We start from the raw sequence: 17,995 nt of genomic DNA on the forward strand, positions 1-17,995 counted from the left end.
ACGTATATATGAAGAACTTTTTTTTTTTTTTTTTTTTTTGGAAGGTATTGATATAAATTATAATTAAAAAGGTGACTTTGCAAAGTCTTGATGGATGTCCTGACATTATTTTATTCCATTTCATTGACCACCACCCAGTCCAAAATCATATAATAACCTATTATAAGTCAAAGAAAATTATTAGACAGAGTACAGCTCAGACATGGGGCTCCCGTTACTGCCTCTCTAAGCGCAGATATGCTTTATTTTAGAGCGGTCCTTCCCCCTTGAGTGTGAAAATTGTTCCTTGTCTAGAGGATTGCTTTGGTGATCCTGAGACCAAAATAGTGCGAAGCAGCTGCTGTTGGCTGGTAGAGGGTCGTATTTGAGCACCATGAGAGTTGCGCCAGCCTATGTCGTCTCTCTCCTCCTCTGAGCTCACTGGAGCAAGTGGAAGGTCACCCACCAGCTGCTTTGTTCTTCTCTTTTAGTGTACCAACATGGAGCCCATAGTGGACTTTAATAGTTAAGCCTGAAATAGAGGCTCGACCAAGAGACATAACACTCAAAGTTCTGTTGCTCATCAGCCTCAGCCATTAGCGCCTAATCTCACGTGACGTTTTACCTCAAAAACCTCCTGCTGACGCACGAAGAGGAAGAGGATCGCACAGAGGTACTGTATGTCACATAGTCATGACGTCAGAGTGAGCCGTGTTGGTATTTCCTCCATCTTCAGTACGTTGTGTCATTGTTTGCATCATTTTTGAAAAGGTTGTCTCGCACAAATCTCTCGAGACAAACTTAGAACCTGTGTAGTTTGAGAAATATTTTGGAGGGAATTGCCAAGGTTAAACATTTGTGGCATGTCAATGGGGGACAGTGAGAAACCTCAAACATCTCAAGCTACATACACCGGCTCATATTTCACGGGTCATCAATTCTAAAGAAAAGGCTTGCTGTAAAGAGCCATTTATGAATGGAGTGGAGTTCTTTAGTTTTCAGTCAAAAAAGTAAATAAATTAAAGTCCTATCACAAATGCTTGAGGGCACAGACAATGATCATTCTACTGTTCAAAATGACATGTAGTACATTAATATATGACAAATGAAAATATTTTTGCATCTCAACTTCCCTTTTGAAACAAACAGTGGGCAAAGTGGAGTTCCCTAATTAACCCTGTACGCTTAACCCTCTTCTTGCCCCCTCCCTGCCATTAGATCTAGATTGATAGGTCCCAAGGGTCAAAGCTGCGAGGTCAGCCCGTCCTGAGACACCTGCTCTCTCTTGTCAGGCCTGCAACACCCACACTCCCACTGTGAGTATGCCACCTCACACCCAACCCTCTTGACAGGAGTGTTCCCAGCACTCATACTGTATATATTACACTGACAAATACAGCATCTGTCTGCTATGTGGTGATTTCACTTGTCTTTTGTCAAATGAGTAAGGGTTGCACTTTAATTACTCTCACTCTTTCTCTCTCTCTCTAAAAACTTTTTGACAACCTCTTAGATTCAGCAAGGACAAATTAAATTACAAGAAAAGTGACATTAAAGACATTACAGGTAGAATCCTGAAAAAAAAAAATATTATTGTATGCATTATTATTATTTGTAACTTTCATAATAAATGATCCTTGAGCACCAAATCAGCATATTCGAATGATTTCTGAAAGATCATGTGAAACTTAAGACTAAGTAGTAATGAAGTAGTGATGCTGTAAATTCAGCTTTGCCATCACAGGAATAAATTACTTTTTACAATAGCCTATATTAACATAGAAAACAGCAACATTTTCTTAGTTGTTAAGTTGTAATGATAATATGCAATATGTGACCCTGATTCACAAAACCAATCAAAAGTAGCACGGTTATATTTGTGGCAAACAGGTCAAAATTATACTTTTATGCCAAAAATCATTAGGATATTAGATCATGTTACATGAAGATATTTTGTAAATCTCTTACCATAAATATATATAAAACATTTATTTTTGTGAGTGAATACAGCACAACTGCGAACATAAATGGACAACTTTAAAGGTGATTTTCTCAATGTTTTGATTTTTTTTTTTTTTGCACCCACAATCTCTCAGCCGAAATGTCATATCCTAACAAACCACACATCAATGGAAAGCTTATTTATTCTTCTTTCAGATGATGTATAAATCTAAATTTAAAAAAAAAAAATGCACCCATGTGACTGGTTTTGTGTGTGCACAAATATATGTGTATATAATGTATACAGTAGCTCAAAAAAGAAGAGAAAGAAGAAGAAGCTGTATACGCCATGCATTTTGCCCTATAGTCCTCCCAGTTGTGGGACAAACAAATGATTCTCATTGCCATCATTTTTTACTTCTATAGAGGCATTGAATTGTAATGTCACTTTGTTTCCAAGGTCATCAATTATGTTTACAGTCAGATAAATCTGATACTCTCCCTGCAAAGTAAAGTAAATTTTCAACTTAACTTTAGCATATATTTTATTTATTTATTCTATATATACATTTCTGAGGAATCAAATTAAAATAATACATCACATTAGAGTTGATAAAGCATTATTGATTTCTCACCTCAGGGCCATTAAACTGGTTCACGTAAAAAGGAAAGGTTTCATGAAGTGTTTCTGAAACAAGGAAGCATTCTCATTGATATCCCAGCTATATCACTACAGTAAAAGATAATGCAGTAAACATTATAACATGTTGTACCTCCTTTAATGATGTAACATATTTTGAAATCCTCACAAGCAACATCTGGCTGCTCAAGATCCAACCACAGCTGACCTTTATAGTAAACACTGCCATGATAACCAATACGGTTGATTGTGAACACTGAAAAACAAAAAACAATCAAATGTCATCAGCTCACATCAAAGTTAGTTCAGCTATATCAATTTAATTCATTAAATTAAACAGGGGCTGTCCCATATTATGTAGTAGCGATAGTCATCATAAATATGTCATAAACTTACTTGGGATTAGTGTATACGTTAGAGAAAACAATTTCACTCCTAGAGAGCAGGGAGAACCCGTCATTGACAGGTAATACAACGGTCCTGATGAAAGACAGAGTTTTAATGAAAAGACATCTCAAATACGGAATGTTGCAATACTTTTGTGTGTGTGTGTGTGTGTGTGTGTGTGTATTAATAATATGTAGGTTTCCAATTCTATTTTTGAACTATACTGTTCAAAACTTTGGGGTCAGTAATTTTTTAAAACTTTTTTTTATCTAATTTCTTTTATTCAGTCAGGACACATTGAAATGTTACAAAATACTTATGTTTCTCTTGAACGTTCAATTCATCAAATTGTTTCTACAAAAAAATGAAGCCGTAAAGCTTTCTTGAGCAGTAAATCAGCACATTAGAATTATTTCTAAAGGATCAACTGAAGATTAAATGAAAATTCAGCTTTGTCATCACAGGAATACATTTCATGTCAAAATATACTAAAATACAAAAACAGTTATTTTAAATTGTAATATGTGTCACAATATCACAGTTTTACTGTACTTTTGATATGTACAGTATATACTATATATATATATATATATATATATATATATATATATATATGTGTGTGTGTGTGTGTGTGTGTGTGTGTGTGTGTGTGTGTGTGTGTGTGTGTGTGTGAAAGAATGTGTGATTTTTAAAAGATATTTGATATTCCACTCACCGTCCAATGTGTACCAGATACTAAGATGTTCTGAGGAACATAATAATCTTCTCTCTGCAATCACAGATGACACACAAGATAATGCAACAAAACAGAGAAAGATTGAAGGGCACAAAAGCACCATATCTGTTATCCTTCCTGAACAACACCAGTGGCCAAAACTCTATAGTCAGAATGCTTATGTACAAGTTTAGAGGCTGAGATATTAAACAGAACAACTATTGTGTAAAAGAGGTTATTGCTTTTAACAATGCACTGTAGTGTACTTTTGTAAAACACATTTGGCTTGAAACTAACCGCAGGTGTTTTGTTAAGTGCCAGTGTTTTTTTTTTTGTGTTTTTTTTTGTGAACAGGGAACTTTTGAAAAAAGGAAGTTTAGATGAAATCACGAAACAATGTAGTACCGTATGTGCATGACTTTATTCAATTTTGTACTTCAGCATCACAAACAAGATGGGCATACCATTTCTGCCAATATTTAATGTACTAATAGTCCACTGAACCAACAAATTGTATTTCCTGTCTCCTTGCTGTTCACATGAGGAAATGTGGCATCACACTGCTGGACTAGTCAAAACTTCTCACCTATAGGGGAAAAAAGTGTATTAATGGCATTTGTTTTTTATCAAACAGAAATACATTGGACCATCGTATACTGTGTTTTTACAAGTCTGATCAAAGCCAGTGCTCCGGTCAATTTTACTGCCATCAAAATGCCATTAAAACATTACCAATACATTGAGATGGCTTTGCTTTAATGAGATATGAATATGAATAGCCACTGGCAATCACTTGATCTAATCAGAAAACACAGAATGGAATATCTGCTGCAAAAAAAGGGAAAAAAGAGAAAAAGAAACAGCTTACCATATTTAGCTTTTCCTACCTGCCCAGTACAATTGAAATGGACCATTTGCACGTTTTCAAGGTCATCAACAAATGTCACATTCAAATAAGCCTGATATTCGCCCTAAAAGGCAAATACATAAAATATTTTGTTTTAATTTCGACTTGATTATAAAGATATATAACACATTGTTTATTTTGGAAAGAGTAAATTGTTAGTGTTGAAACCTTACTGTAGTGAAAATATGACATATAGCAATCATGGTATGATCATTTTGCTATATATTTTTATACATCTGGATCATAAAAGGCATTAATATTGGAAAAGATAAAGCATGTTGATTGCTCACCTCAGGGGGGTAAAATCGCCTCGTAAAAATTGGGAAGATTTCATGAAGTTTTTCTAAAACAATAATGTGGTCTCATTAGTGAGATAATGCAAAGCTAAAACACTGTTAGGAATGTAATAAAACAGTTTAATAAATGCAGTACCTCCTTTGATTATGTCACATATTTTAAAATCTTCACAAATAACATCAGGCTGCATGTGATCAAACCACAGCTGCCCTTTGTAGAAAACAAGAGCATGAAACCCTATACGTGTGGTTGTGAACACTGAAGGACAAAACAAGGCAAATAAATTATGTAATTATTAATGATGATAATAATAATAATAATAATGATTAATAATACCTTTTTTAGTTATAATTAAATATACTTAATATTATATATATGAAACAGGATAAGTTTAGAATTATGAAGCACATCCATAATGAAAACATTATGTAACCAATATAAAGCATTCATCTTTCATCTTTTCAACTTACTTGGAATTACTGTATATGTTAAGTTGTATGAGTCCATTCCTATAGAGCAGGGGGATGCAGTCACTGACAGGTAATACAATGGCCCTGATTTAAGAGAGCATTGACAAATTTCAATTACATGACATCAAACAGAATCATGAAAAGAGAATCAAATCTCACAAGAGGTGATTCATGAACTCATGATTCATAATCATCATTTGTAAAACAAACAGTACTTAATACGTAAATTGAAATTAAAAATCGAAAGAAACAATTTGGGGAGAAAATCTATTTAAAAAAAACATCCACTGAGCTTTTTTCATCCAAGAAGTATGATCTTTTTTCTGGTAGCTAAGGATCTGAGGTAGATCAGACTGAGTAAATAAGTAAATAAGTAAATAATTGAAAAACAAAAAGATCTTACCATCGTAGCTGCACCAAAGGCTAACATTTTCTGAGGAGCAAATCAATTGTGTCACTGCTGAGGACATATAAGACAATGACACAATATGACAAAGAAAAACTAAAAGGTGCAGAAACACCATTGCTGATCTCCTTTAATGAAAAAATAAATAAATAAATAAAAAAGAACAGTGGCAAAACCTCTCCTCAATGGTTTGTACCATATGTGGATCCGTCTTCAAATCATGATCTAATAACAACAGGACACAACAATGCACTGCATTATTGTAAAACTTCTCTTTTGGATTGAACCATGAATTGTTTTCTGTTTTTTTTTTTCTCTCTCTGTAAGTACTTGTAATTATGTGACAAAGAAGTGCTGGTAAAAAATGTCATTTATTTACAGTTTTACAGTTTCAGCTTCACAAACATACTTAAACCATTTCATGACTCTCATCAGACAATTACACAAAACAGAAAAGGTTCTAAAATAAGAAATAAAATATAATATGTTTATCAAGGTTTATGCTTAAAACATTAACTGATTAGCATTAACATTAACTTGATTTGGTGCTCAAGACACATTTCTAATCACATTTGAAAACTTTTTTTGTGGAAACCTTGATATATAAACCATGTATGGTGCATCCTTTCTTAATAAAAGTATCCATTTCTTAAAAAAAATAAAATAAATAAAATAAAAAAAACGTACTGACCCCAAAATTTTGAGCGGCTGTATACATTTATCTTGTGTTTTCTCTAACTGTAAGTAATTTTCCATGTCTAATACAAGAACTGAGCAATCATTACAGTGCACTGACGATCACATGATCTGCCCAGAAAAAAGAAATGAAAATATAGGTTCTTCATATATCTCCATAAAAAAGAAGAAGCTGTATACTCCATGTATTTTGCCCTATAGTCCTCCCAGTTGTGGGACAAACAAATGATTCATATTGCCATCATTTTTTACTTCTATAGAGGCATTGAATTGTAATGTCACTTTGTTTCCAAGGTCATCAATGATGTTTACGATCAGATAAAGCTGATACCCTCCCTGGAAAGTAAAATAGCAAAATCGATTTAACTATACGATTATAGCTTTTAATCTCATTTATATTATTAATATATATTTGTATAATACATTTTTTTAATTTCTCACAGATCATAATAAAATAATACATTGCATTTAAATTGCAGCGGATAAAGCATTATTGATTTCTCACCTCAGGGCCAAATAACTGTTTCACGTAAAAAGGAACGGTTTCATGAAGTGTTTCTGAAACAAGGAAGCATTCTCATTAATATCCCAGCTATATCACTACAGTAAAAGATTATGCAGTAAACATTATAACATGTTGTACCTCCTTTAATGATGTAACATATTTTGACATCCTCACAAGGAACATCTGGCTGTTCATGATCCAACCACATCTGACCTTTGTAGTAAACACTGCCATGATAACCAATACGGTTGATTGTGAACACTGAAAAACAAAAAACAGTCAAATGTCATCAGCTCACATCAAAGTTAGTTCAGCTATATCAATTTAATTCATTAAATTAAACAGGGGCTGTTCTATATTATGTAGTAGCTAGTCATCATAAATATTTCATAAACTTACTTGGGATGAGTGTATAAGTTATATTATACACATTCACTCCTAGAGAGCAGGGAGAACCAGTCATTGACAGGTAATGCAACGGTCCTGATGAAAGGCGGAGTTTTAATGAAAAATACATAATGTTATACCCTACTTTGTGACTCAGTTAAGTAGGTGTCCAATTATATTTTGTGTACATACACTGTACAAAATGCAGTGTGTGTGTGTGTGTGTGTGCGTGTGAGAGAGTTTTGTGTATGTGTAATTTAAAAAAAATAATATTTGATATTCCACTTACCATCAAATGTGTACCAGATACTGAGATGTTCTGAGGAACATAATGATCTTCTCTCTGCAATCACAGATGACACAGAAGATAATGCAACAAAACAGAGAAAAGCTGAAGGGCACAAAAGCACCATATCTGTTATCCTTCCTGAATGCCAAGAATAGTTATGTATGCTACAAGTTGGGAAGCTGTGATTTAAACAGAACAACTATGCTAACAGTTCTTGCTTTTAGTAATGCACTGCACATTTTGTAAAACACATTTGGTTTGCAACTCACCACGGGTTTTTTGTTAAGTGTCAGTGGTTTTGTGAACAGGGAACTGTTGAAAAAAAAAAGGATTTTTTTTTTTAGATTAAATGTATACATGTGGATTTATGTGGATTTATTTAGTTTATTTAGTTTTATACATTTAGCATCACAAACATGATGGCATACAATTTCTGCAAATATTTAATGTATTAAAATAGTCCACTGCAAACAACATGATGGAATTGAGTCCATACCATAAAAGTATGGAAAGCCTGTGCTGAAATTGTGCTGTATAATATGATCTCATTATAATTTTAGGGTATTTAGACTTGGGTTGCACATGGTGCACTTAACTGTCTCTTTTTTCATGCAATTCAAAACTATAATGAACAGTGCGTATCTGAAGTGACTCAGATGAAGGAAATAATCCATTATTTATCTGCTTTAATTCATCAGCCACACTTTGTTTTCATGCCGATAATAATAACATTAAAAATGAACATATATCAGCCGATACCGATATGGTGCCCAATATATATAAATATATAACATTTTCATAAATACACGCAGTAAAATAAGATATAAAATAGTATGTAAATAATGTCTTGAATAATATGCAAGAAATGTTTTTAAAAGGTTAACATAACAATAAAATCATTTGTGATGTTATGTTTTACTTATTGCATTTTTCTTCGGACTTGACTGACAGACTGGCATTCTGAAACCGCAAGATGCTGTCCGAATCCATGATGTCCTACCTCCCTGTCAGCATATGCCAATATGTATTCCCATAACTCTGCGCACCCATGCACACACAGACATCACAAGTTATCAGCACAGTTCCTCCTGAAGCAAAACAAAAAGCTCATACTGGGTTCACGCCATGTTGTAACCGTAATTGCGAAACGGCAGCCCTGCTCTGGCTGTGTGTGTGTCATGTGTTTTGAAGAAGCTGTGGCTTTGATGGGAGGGAGGGATCTCATGCTTTCAAAGCTTGCAATTGTTAGCCTATCATAAATTGCCTACCCTACCTTTAAGTGAAAACGAGAAGCTTACAGGCTTCCGTATGAGGTCCACCCGCAGTGTCTTCTGGGATTTCTAATGGTTAAATTCTCTGCGCTGTACTAACATGGCCCCCACAGACACCAGATCTCAACCCAATAGAGCATCTTTGGGATGTGGTGGAATGGGAGCTTCATGCCCTGGACGTGCATCCCACAAATCTCCATCAACTGCAAGATGCTATCCTATCAATATGGGACAACATTTCTAAAGAATGCTTTCAGCATCTTGTTGAATCAATGAAACATAGAATTAATGCAGTTCTGAAGGTGAAAAGGGGGTCAAATACAGTATTAGTATGGTGTTTCTAATAATCCTTTAGGTGAGTGTATATATTGACATCAAGCGTGCAAGACACACTGCAGCATTACAAATAGCATATCAATAACCCATTGCAGATCTATACAGAGCTGAGGAAGGTGGAGTGTTTTAGGCCCGTTTCCATGTTTATTTTGAAAAACGGAGGCATTTCCCTTTGTTTGTGCCCTTCGTTTACATGCAATTCGCCTCTGGAACTGATTATTTCTAAAAACCTGCAGATTATTTCAGAGAGGAAATTTTGGAAAACTTTGTTTACATGTTTGCATGTAAACTAAGGAAATGCAGGTGACATCACTAGGCGTATGGTTCAAAGAGGAAGTGATTCGTTGCGGTTGTTGTTATTTTCGGGATTCTGATTCTGGCTACCGTGGGCTTGAGCTTCTCATTACACTGCCACCATGCTCTTGACGGCACACAGGTTTGCGTAAACCAGGGGTAGGCAAGTTCGGTCCTAGAGAGCCGCTGTCCTGCAGAATTTAGTTCCAACCCCAATCAAACACACCTGAACAAGCTAATCAATGTCTTCACGATTACTAAGGAGACTTTTTTTCAGTGTTGGAGCCAAACTCTGCAGGATAGCAGCTCTCTAGGACCGAACTTGCCTACCCCTGGCGTAAACAAACACTTCTGAAAACTGACAGGTGTGCAAAATGTTATTTTTGAAAACAGAGAGGGTGAAATGTCTGTTTATGAACTCCGAAACCATGCTGCAAACTTCTATAGTGAATGGTAACCAGCCTTTTAAATATTGAGCAACAGGCTCATTGGCTGCAGATGCAACATGAACCATTTAGCTTGTGCCAAGTAGTTACCACTGTAAATATTATCAGCTTGCGTTAAGGACCCATCAGCCTGCACCATTTGGAGTTTCATGACAGAACTAGGAATATAAACCATCCACTGAATTTAAGGATCCCTTGTCTTTTGCTGGTATAAGGTAACACATTAAACTGAATAAATGTACTTTTGTACTATACGTATATCAATCTTCTTCCTGAAAGCTGGGATATAAAAACAAAATTTCAAACTTATAACATTAGGACACAACAATGCACTGCATTATTGTAAAACTTCTCTTTTGTATAGTACTTATAGAGTAATTATGTGACAAAGAAGTGCTGGTAAACAGAAACAGTAGTGAATGAGGATATGTCATTTAAATGGAATTTATTTATACAGTTTCAGCTTCACAAACATACTAAAACCATTCCATGACACTCTTCAACAATCCAAACTAAGAAAGTTACTTGATATTATTAAAAACAAATTGAATTGAAAATATTACATTTCTCACATAACAAGTGGAAATAAAATAGTACATATACATATATATATATATATATATATTCTGAATATAAGTATTAATTCCTTCCAAAGAAAAAGTCTTACTAACCCCAAACTTTTGAACATTAGTAAGTTGATCTTATTTTTGCTGTTATACACGTTCAACCATAGGATTTTCTTGTACCACCCTCCTCAAAAAAATCCATTCTTACTACCAACAGCTTTTGTTTCTATAGATAAGTTGAAACGTATTGTCAGCCTTCTTTCAACATCATCAACAATGTTCAGATCCATCCAAATTTGATATTCTCCCTGGAAAGGAAAACAAAATAAACAAAACTTTTTTTTTCATAGCTTTCAAAGGATCACATTTTTATGTCTTTTTTACATTAAATTTTTATTTTTATTTTATATAAATTTTAACTTACAATCGAACACATGACCTTGGTGTTGCCATGCTATACCAGTTCAGCTACAGGAACAACTCGAATTTATAATCGAAGTACATTAGATTTACATTAGTCATGAAGTCTCACCTGAGGAGCATGTAATACGCTTCTTTTTAAAAAAACTGGACAAGTTTCCTGCAGTGTTTCTGAAAAGGAAGCACTCAAATCAATATCCACAACTGCACTACTGAAAGATAAAGTGCAGTGCAGTAAACATATTTTAACATGTAGGCCTACCTCCTTTGGTGATGTAACAGATTTTAACATCCTCACAAGGAATATCTGGTTGTGTGTACTCAAACAAAAGCTGACCTTTGAAAAAACCTCGAACATGATATCCAGCACGAGCAACTGTGAACACTGAATGACAATAAAGTTCATTTCAAATTTAAAAAGCCAAAAAGTTGCTTTTTACAGCTTTAATAGCAAGCTCAAACATTATTTCAAGTTGCATGACACACATATTTGATACATAAAGTGATGTTCCAGAAGAATAGCATTTTAATAAACTTACTTGGGATTATTGTATAAGTTATAATGTGCCAGGCCACTTTTGGAGAGCAGGGGGAGCTGGTCAGTGACAGGTAATATATCGGCCCTGGTTAAAGAGAGACTGAGCATTAATGACAGAATAGTGACATCTCAAACATATAAAGGGTAAAATATCTTCTTTCATTTTGCAAAACTTAGTACACATTGGAAGTGTTGCTATCTTGTAACGGTTTAAATGTCACCTGTCAATGTATATATATATATATATATATATATATACAGTATATATTGTAATTTCTGACTATTGCCTGAAAAGTTACCTGGGTCAAGTGTAGTACCCCTGATAGCCATTTGCGGGCACTAGTGCATGGTGGCTAGATAACTCATGAAGTCAGTTGGTTCAGTTTGTTAAATTGGTCGAGGGAAACCACATGGTTCATCTAAATGATACCTGACGTTTATAATCTCGTCTCATTTACACAGAGACAAAGACAGTTGGTTTCCTTATATTTTGTTATTGTTTGGGGCAATAATATGCACGCGTGTGAAATTAAATAGGAAAATTAATACTTGTTGAGTGAAGTGGTTCTATTTCAGTATCTATCTCGGGGTAACACCTATAAAGAAAAGGGGTGTTACAATCTGAGCAGGTAACCAAAGTGCTGCAGGTTTAACTCCCCAAGAGGTGAACCATGAACTTTAGCCATTGTATCCTTGAGCAAGACACTTTACCATGGGTAGCTCTAATACGGTGCCCGTAAAGGGACATGGGGAGAAATGAGATAGGAGGAAAAATGATATGCAGATTAAATGGGTAAATAGCTTATCGTCACCATTCAGTGTAAGTAATGGAGTACGGCAGGGGGGGCTATTGTCTCCGGCACATTTTAACTTATCTATGGACAACCTCTCAAAGCAGTTGGGGATGATGGGATGTGTCATAGGGAACACTCTGTTAAACCACCTGATGTACGCAGATGATCTAGTTGTTATGTTCTCCAGTAGGCCTACTGTTGGGTTCCAGCAGTTGTTGGATATGCTCCAAGTATGGGGGTGAGTTGGATGTACAGTACAATGCAAGGAAGAGTGGTGTGTTGGTTTGTAGGACTAGGGAAGATCAGAAGCTGCACTTTCCTATGTCTTACCTGTCTGGGCAATGTATCTGTGTAACTGTACAAAATATCTTGGGCATATCATTACTGACAAGATGGAAGATGATGTTGACATTAATAGGCAAAGACGAATGTTGAATGTGCAAGCGAACATGTTAGTTAGGAAGTTTCATTACTGCTCTGATGATGTGAACGTGCACTTGTTTCATGCTTACTGTACCCCTATGTATGCAGCTCCATTATGGGTCAACTACAAAAAGGAGACCATGCGCAAACTGCAGGTAGCATATAATTGCATAGGTAGCATATGATTGTCTGAGGAGGCTGCTGAAGAAGCCCAGGAGCAGCAGTGCAAGCAAGCTTTTTAGTGACTTGAGGGTAAGCTGTTTACAGCCATTATTGAGGAACCTAATGCAAGTTTATGCGTCGACTTGATGAGTCACGAAACTATATTATATATTACGGCTCACAAGTCCCAGGTGTAGCTCGGTCCGATGGAAGCATTGGTGTTTTTTGTAAAAAAAAAAAAAAAAAATCTTCTTTTTGTGAGGTGCAAGTCCTGTTGTTGGGCCTAGAGCCTAAAGTTTATATATATATATATATATATATATATATATATATATATATATATATATATATATATATATATACATATATATTAATGATTTTGCATTCTCTTGCAAAATGTTTGCGTTCCCCCAAGTTTGCATTTGCTCGCAAAACTTTTGTGTTGTGAATAATCTCAATGTGGTCACACTTAATATTCAGTATCTTTAACTATTATGTTGTAACATTTTCATTAATTATTTGATTTGCCGATTTAATACTTATCATTTACATATGAAGAGTTCAGATGCAAAAGCCTCTAAATGCCATTTGAAATTTTCTTCTTTAATGATGATTTTTATCAAACTTGTATATTTAAGTTCAGTAATTTCACTTAAATAACAATTAATAGGTAATTATCATTGCCATTTAAGTGAAATTACTGAACTTTAATATACAAGCTTGATAAAAATCATCATTAAAGAAGAAAATTTCAAATGGCATTTAGAGGCTTTTGCATCTGAACTCTTCATATGTTTTACATACGTGTGAGTGTGAACCAATGCTTTTGCGAATGAATGTAATGATTTATTGCAGAATGCTCTACTTCTGTCAGAAAATGCAAAACCATTTAAAATAAATATAATTTATCCTCCTATCTCATATATATTTCCTATATTATTTCCCTTTAGGGGCTCCATATTCCAATGAGACATATTCCATATGATAAGCTAAACGACCAAATGAGTTGTTTAAAACTTTTCTTTATGTAAACATCTGTTTAACATTTGAACCATTAGTCAAGTCCACAAAACAGAATCATTTAGCATCATATAACAGCACATTGTTTAAAAGAAAATATTCAACTCACCTTCGTAGCTGTACCAAACGCTGCCATACTCTGAGGAGCAGAGTAATCTTCTTTCTGAAGAGACAGAAGACACACAAGGCAAAGCTATAATACAAAAAATAAAAACTGAAGCATACAAGAACACCATAACTGTTGTTTTCCTGTATAAAACAAGTAGACAGATATCTCTCTGACTGAAATAATATCAACAGTTTTTTTTTTAAATTATCAAAATTGTTACAGTGTCACACTAATAACTACTTCAGTAAAACATCCTCTTTCGATAGATAGGTCACTGGTTGTTCCCCCTAAAAATGGCTATGGCCGTGAGAACAAGGAAGAAAAATGTTGGGCCACAAGATAAAATCATGAATCAGGAAAGGAATTGAGATAGGGTGTGCAGATGGTAAATATCCATTTATTTACACTTTGATACAAGTTTCTACATCACTAATATACTGGATGACATATCATTCCTGCTAATATTTAACACACAACAACGGTCCATTGAAATGTAGACATCTTGGTTTCACAAGCTAAATCGATCCAATGTTGGTGGACAAGTTAACTTTTCTCTGGTTTGTTCAAGTCATCTGTATTGAAGGAAAAGGGCCGGTCGTAACCCATGAGGTGGTTGTAGTCGTTGGGCAGAGCAAAAAGCATCGGGTTGACCAGCATCGAATGTTTCTTGGCGTAAAAACTAGTGAACATCCTGCTCACATCAGGGATAATGACATCACTCTGATGGAAAACAGTCCGTTTCTCCACTAGAAGGGCACTGTAAGTGATGGCTGTGTACATGTCGGTCTCCTTGTTGTGGTACAGGCGTACGACGTAGCCTTTGGTGATCAAGTGGAGCAGAATAGGAGTCAGAAATGTGAAGAAACCTATAAAGCCACAGAAAGCCACTTGCACTGCCAAGCTGTTCACACCAATGCCTGTTTTCATAAGGACATATGGCATCACACAGAGACTGAACATACTGCTGGAGTAGGAGAAGAACTTCACACCTACAACAAAGGAGCAGATTTAGATCATACATCAGATATGATAACTATATCAGTTTGGTAGTTCACATTGTATTTTGAAAGTATAAATTATGTAAGTGCTATATATGGCAGGTAATTTACCAAGGACAGCTTTCCCCAGACTGCCTGTGTAGATTAATTCTCCATCTCCAGGCTGGACTGGTGATGATGTATACCATCGAACAGCACAGTATGGTTGAACCTAAAGTACAAACAAACAAAACAATTAAAGGGTTAGTTCACCTGAAAAAAGTTCATAAAGAGATTGTAAAACTAATTTTCAAACTTTTCCGAAGAGACTCTATAGATTTATATGATGAACAGATTCAATTTAGGCTTTTATTCACGTATAACTTTTTGAAGCGTCAATGTGATGGAGTTATGGAGGGACTGTAAGTGGAGAGACAGAAATATCTCAGATTTCATTACAATATCTTTATTTACGTTACCAAGATGAAGTAAAGACTTGCATGTTTGGAACGGCATAAGGGTGAGCAAATGACGACCAAATTTTGATTTTTGGGTGGACTAACCCTTGCAAGTGTAACACTTTTAAACACTGAGATGCTGTAATCGCTTCTCAGTTAACTATTCGGTTGTTAAGTCGTGACGTAATCACGCTCTGATAATACTGTTTCCGGGTCCAAATGCTGGGTCCTCTCTATCTGCTTACCGCTTTTGCCCGAGGTTTAACATGCCGCAGTGCTGTGTCCCATGTTGTTTAAATAGATCGGAGTTAAAAAAAACAAGTGACATTCAACTGTCATTCTACCGCTTTCCCTGTGACGAGAAAGAAAAGAGAAAATGACTGCAGTTGATAAGGTAAGTTACAATTCTTTCCTTTATCCCTAACACCCACTGGCGCTGAAGCGAAGCCAGTCCTTTAAGAAAAGGGCTTAGTCTAACGTTATGGGTTGTAACGTTAATTAGATATGGACGAGCGGAGCGCTTGGACCCGGAAGAGGCTAAACGACACGCGTGACGTCAGACTTAACAACCGAATGGGCTATATGCACGCATAAGTTCCGCATTTGACGCAAGGATGCTCGTCCATTTCCGGTTGTGGAGATTAAAGCGGAGGAGAACAGAGGAAAACGGGATTATGGCAGAGTCTTCAAAATTTACTGTCCTCCCGTCTTTGAAACGAAACGTACATACGTTTAGATGTAATTTGATATATAGTTATGTTTATTTAATATAATTTTAAAAAGAAGCATAAACACAACGAGGGGTGTATGTTTTATCTGTTTTTGTGACTAACGTTTCTTTATTATAACCATGGAGTATAAAATTCAATATAAATTCTCGGTATTGCATTGGACTCTACGATCGGCGGCAGTTATCGAGCATCCCTAATCCTTCACCGGAAATAACGCCGTGCATAGAGCCCATTCGCCTTATTCACTTGGCGGCCATTTTGAAAATGGAACGCCGCTGAGGGGTACACTCACCCGGAAGGATGCATGCGACGCAGCAGCACCAGCAATGAAAACTCGCAGTGCTGACCACCAATCATTCCTGTCTGCCCGAATTAACGATGCAAAATGTGAAGCAAAGTGCCAGTGACTGAAACATCCCCCGGGCTGTGTTAATTAAGGGATACAATACCTGTATCGGAGGTTTTATCCACGACATTGAACGTAAGAATGGACGCCAATTTACCTCAGTTTCTGCAAGCTTGTAGGAAGTTGACTGTGTACTATTAGAATCTATACAAATCCATTACCATCATTATTTTTATTCTTTATGAATACATATATGTAAACTTGTATTGTCACCATAGCAGCTTATTATTGTCAGTGTGTAAGGATCAGTCCCTGTCAGACCTTAAAATCACTTCTCCTCTTTCCTTTTACATACATGAGTGATTTGATTGTTTTACATGCGTGTGTAGGTAAGCTACTGGATGTGTATCTAAACAATAAAGTACAATTGTATCTAACATAGTAACTTACACAGTCAACAACTCCATATTACAGCTTAGCTTACTAACGTTAATTACCTCTGGCTGCTGAAAGCTCGCAGAAACTGGCAAGGCGTCCATTCCTACGTTCAATGGCGTGGATAAAACCTCCGATACAGGTACTGTATCCCTTAATTAACACAGCCCGGGGGATGTTTCAGTCACTGGCACTTTGCTTCACATTTTGCATCGTTAATTCGGGCAGACAGGAATGATTGGTGGTCCGCATTGCGAGTTTTCATTGCTGGTGCTGCTGCGTCGCATGCATCCTTCCGGGTGAGTGTACCCCTCAGCGGCGTTCCATTTTCAAAATGGCCGCCAAGTGAATAAGGCGAATAGACATTAACAACTTTTTTTTATTATTATTATTTAGCCTACATTAAAAGAAATTAATCCGTATTTTAATTATAGTTCATTTGAGATGTCGCAAACAGATTTACAGAAACACTTCAATATAATAAATTAAGTTATGAAACAAACAAAAATAAAGCAATATTTAAATAGAACAATTTATGTTTATTTACAGAATCCATGTTCTTCTGTGCTAAGCCAAATTAATGAGCTGTCCAGGAATAAACAATGTACAGAAACAATCGTACCATTTACAGAAAGGTAAACAGCAAGCAAACGGCATATTTAAATGCTATCTACTATGTACCTTGTTTGCATGGGCTTTTAAAAGTGACCTTGGATTCACATGCAGCAAATTATCCTGCCTCTTTAAAACTACAGCATGAGGGTGGCAAAAACTCCCACGGCTGTGTGATGCCGGACGAACACCGACTTGGATTTTTCTGATGATCTGTTCTTGGATTTTTGAGAGACGCCGCAACCGTTGCAAAATCCCAAACTGATACATTATATTATCATGTGGAGTTTTCCCACTTAGCTAGCAAAATGACAACGCACCGGAAGCAATTTGATGCGCGAGCACACACGTGCGAGTAAAAGATTCGTAATCGATGATGAACTGAACAAAAACCTCATAGATGTGAAGAAGTATATATCTTACACATTATAATTTAAT

The 17,995-nt window shown here is 35.7% G+C and overlaps 4 protein-coding genes across 5 annotated transcripts; all 4 read right to left on the bottom strand.

Annotated features, from left to right (window-relative positions):
- Positions 1 to 2,256: 2,256 nt before the first annotated feature.
- On the bottom strand, positions 2,257 to 3,837 carry LOC148981460 (uncharacterized). Its single transcript, XM_089131731.1, has 5 exons — positions 3,663 to 3,837; positions 2,957 to 3,040; positions 2,694 to 2,816; positions 2,556 to 2,608; positions 2,257 to 2,422 (listed from the first exon to the last, which is right to left on the bottom strand). Exons 1-5 carry the CDS (start codon positions 3,784 to 3,786, stop codon positions 2,282 to 2,284), a joined length of 525 nt encoding a protein of 174 aa, XP_088987857.1. The 5' UTR covers positions 3,787 to 3,837; the 3' UTR covers positions 2,257 to 2,281.
- A 235-nt stretch (positions 3,838 to 4,072) lies between these two features.
- Positions 4,073 to 6,014, bottom strand: LOC148981461 (uncharacterized). Of its 2 annotated transcripts, none has more exons than XM_089131729.1 (6): positions 5,740 to 6,014; positions 5,337 to 5,420; positions 5,002 to 5,124; positions 4,860 to 4,912; positions 4,550 to 4,633; positions 4,073 to 4,248 (listed from the first exon to the last, which is right to left on the bottom strand). In XM_089131729.1, exons 1-6 carry the CDS (start codon positions 5,858 to 5,860, stop codon positions 4,231 to 4,233), a joined length of 483 nt encoding a protein of 160 aa, XP_088987855.1. In that variant the 5' UTR covers positions 5,861 to 6,014; the 3' UTR covers positions 4,073 to 4,230. The 2 variants fall into 2 exon arrangements, with proteins under 2 accessions (XP_088987855.1, XP_088987854.1); XM_089131728.1 differs by having other exon boundaries at positions 4,531 to 4,633.
- A 388-nt stretch (positions 6,015 to 6,402) lies between these two features.
- Positions 6,403 to 7,862, bottom strand: LOC148981462 (uncharacterized). The gene is made up of 5 exons (XM_089131730.1): positions 7,620 to 7,862; positions 7,343 to 7,426; positions 7,082 to 7,204; positions 6,944 to 6,996; positions 6,403 to 6,774 (listed from the first exon to the last, which is right to left on the bottom strand). Exons 1-5 carry the CDS (start codon positions 7,741 to 7,743, stop codon positions 6,634 to 6,636), a joined length of 525 nt encoding a protein of 174 aa, XP_088987856.1. The 5' UTR covers positions 7,744 to 7,862; the 3' UTR covers positions 6,403 to 6,633.
- A 6,513-nt stretch (positions 7,863 to 14,375) lies between these two features.
- tmem70 (transmembrane protein 70) lies at positions 14,376 to 17,975 on the bottom strand. The gene is made up of 3 exons (XM_039676896.2): positions 17,627 to 17,975; positions 15,108 to 15,207; positions 14,376 to 14,987 (listed from the first exon to the last, which is right to left on the bottom strand). Exons 1-3 carry the CDS (start codon positions 17,825 to 17,827, stop codon positions 14,542 to 14,544), a joined length of 747 nt encoding a protein of 248 aa, XP_039532830.2. The 5' UTR covers positions 17,828 to 17,975; the 3' UTR covers positions 14,376 to 14,541.
- Positions 17,976 to 17,995: the final 20 nt, after the last annotated feature.

This window comes from Pimephales promelas, chromosome 5 (assembly GCF_988280905.1).
Source record: "Pimephales promelas chromosome 5, fPimPro1.hap1.1, whole genome shotgun sequence".
In the NCBI taxonomy this organism is placed as follows: Eukaryota; Metazoa; Chordata; class Actinopteri; order Cypriniformes; family Leuciscidae; genus Pimephales; species Pimephales promelas.

What these genes read in the sequence shown, in the direction of transcription:
- LOC148981460 (XM_089131731.1), bottom strand. Translation starts at nt 3,786, where the DNA reads ATGGTGCTTTTGTGCCCTTCAATCTTTCTCTGTTTTGTTGCATTATCT. An exon ending in TATCTGGTACACATTGGACG is followed by an intron (nt 3,041 to 3,662) that starts GTGAGTGGAATA and finishes GTCTTTCATCAG; the next exon opens with GACCGTTGTATTACCTGTCA. An exon ending in ATGTTACATCATTAAAGGAG is followed by an intron (nt 2,609 to 2,693) that starts GTACAACATGTT and finishes TCCTTGTTTCAG; the next exon opens with AAACACTTCATGAAACCTTT.
- LOC148981461 (XM_089131728.1), bottom strand. Translation starts at nt 5,860, where the DNA reads ATGGTGTTTCTGCACCTTTTAGTTTTTCTTTGTCATATTGTGTCATTG. An exon ending in AACATATACAGTAATTCCAA is followed by an intron (nt 5,125 to 5,336) that starts GTAAGTTGAAAA and finishes TTTGTCCTTCAG; the next exon opens with TGTTCACAACCACACGTATA. An exon ending in GGCGATTTTACCCCCCTGAG is followed by an intron (nt 4,634 to 4,859) that starts GTGAGCAATCAA and finishes TTTGCCTTTTAG; the next exon opens with GGCGAATATCAGGCTTATTT.
- LOC148981462 (XM_089131730.1), bottom strand. Translation starts at nt 7,743, where the DNA reads ATGGTGCTTTTGTGCCCTTCAGCTTTTCTCTGTTTTGTTGCATTATCT. An exon ending in TATCTGGTACACATTTGATG is followed by an intron (nt 7,427 to 7,619) that starts GTAAGTGGAATA and finishes GCCTTTCATCAG; the next exon opens with GACCGTTGCATTACCTGTCA. An exon ending in AACAGTTATTTGGCCCTGAG is followed by an intron (nt 6,775 to 6,943) that starts GTGAGAAATCAA and finishes TTTACTTTCCAG; the next exon opens with GGAGGGTATCAGCTTTATCT.
- tmem70 (XM_039676896.2), bottom strand. Translation starts at nt 17,827, where the DNA reads ATGTATCAGTTTGGGATTTTGCAACGGTTGCGGCGTCTCTCAAAAATC. An exon ending in TAAAAGCCCATGCAAACAAG is followed by an intron (nt 15,208 to 17,626) that starts GTACATAGTAGA and finishes TTTGTACTTTAG; the next exon opens with GTTCAACCATACTGTGCTGT. An exon ending in TCTGGGGAAAGCTGTCCTTG is followed by an intron (nt 14,988 to 15,107) that starts GTAAATTACCTG and finishes CCTTTGTTGTAG; the next exon opens with GTGTGAAGTTCTTCTCCTAC.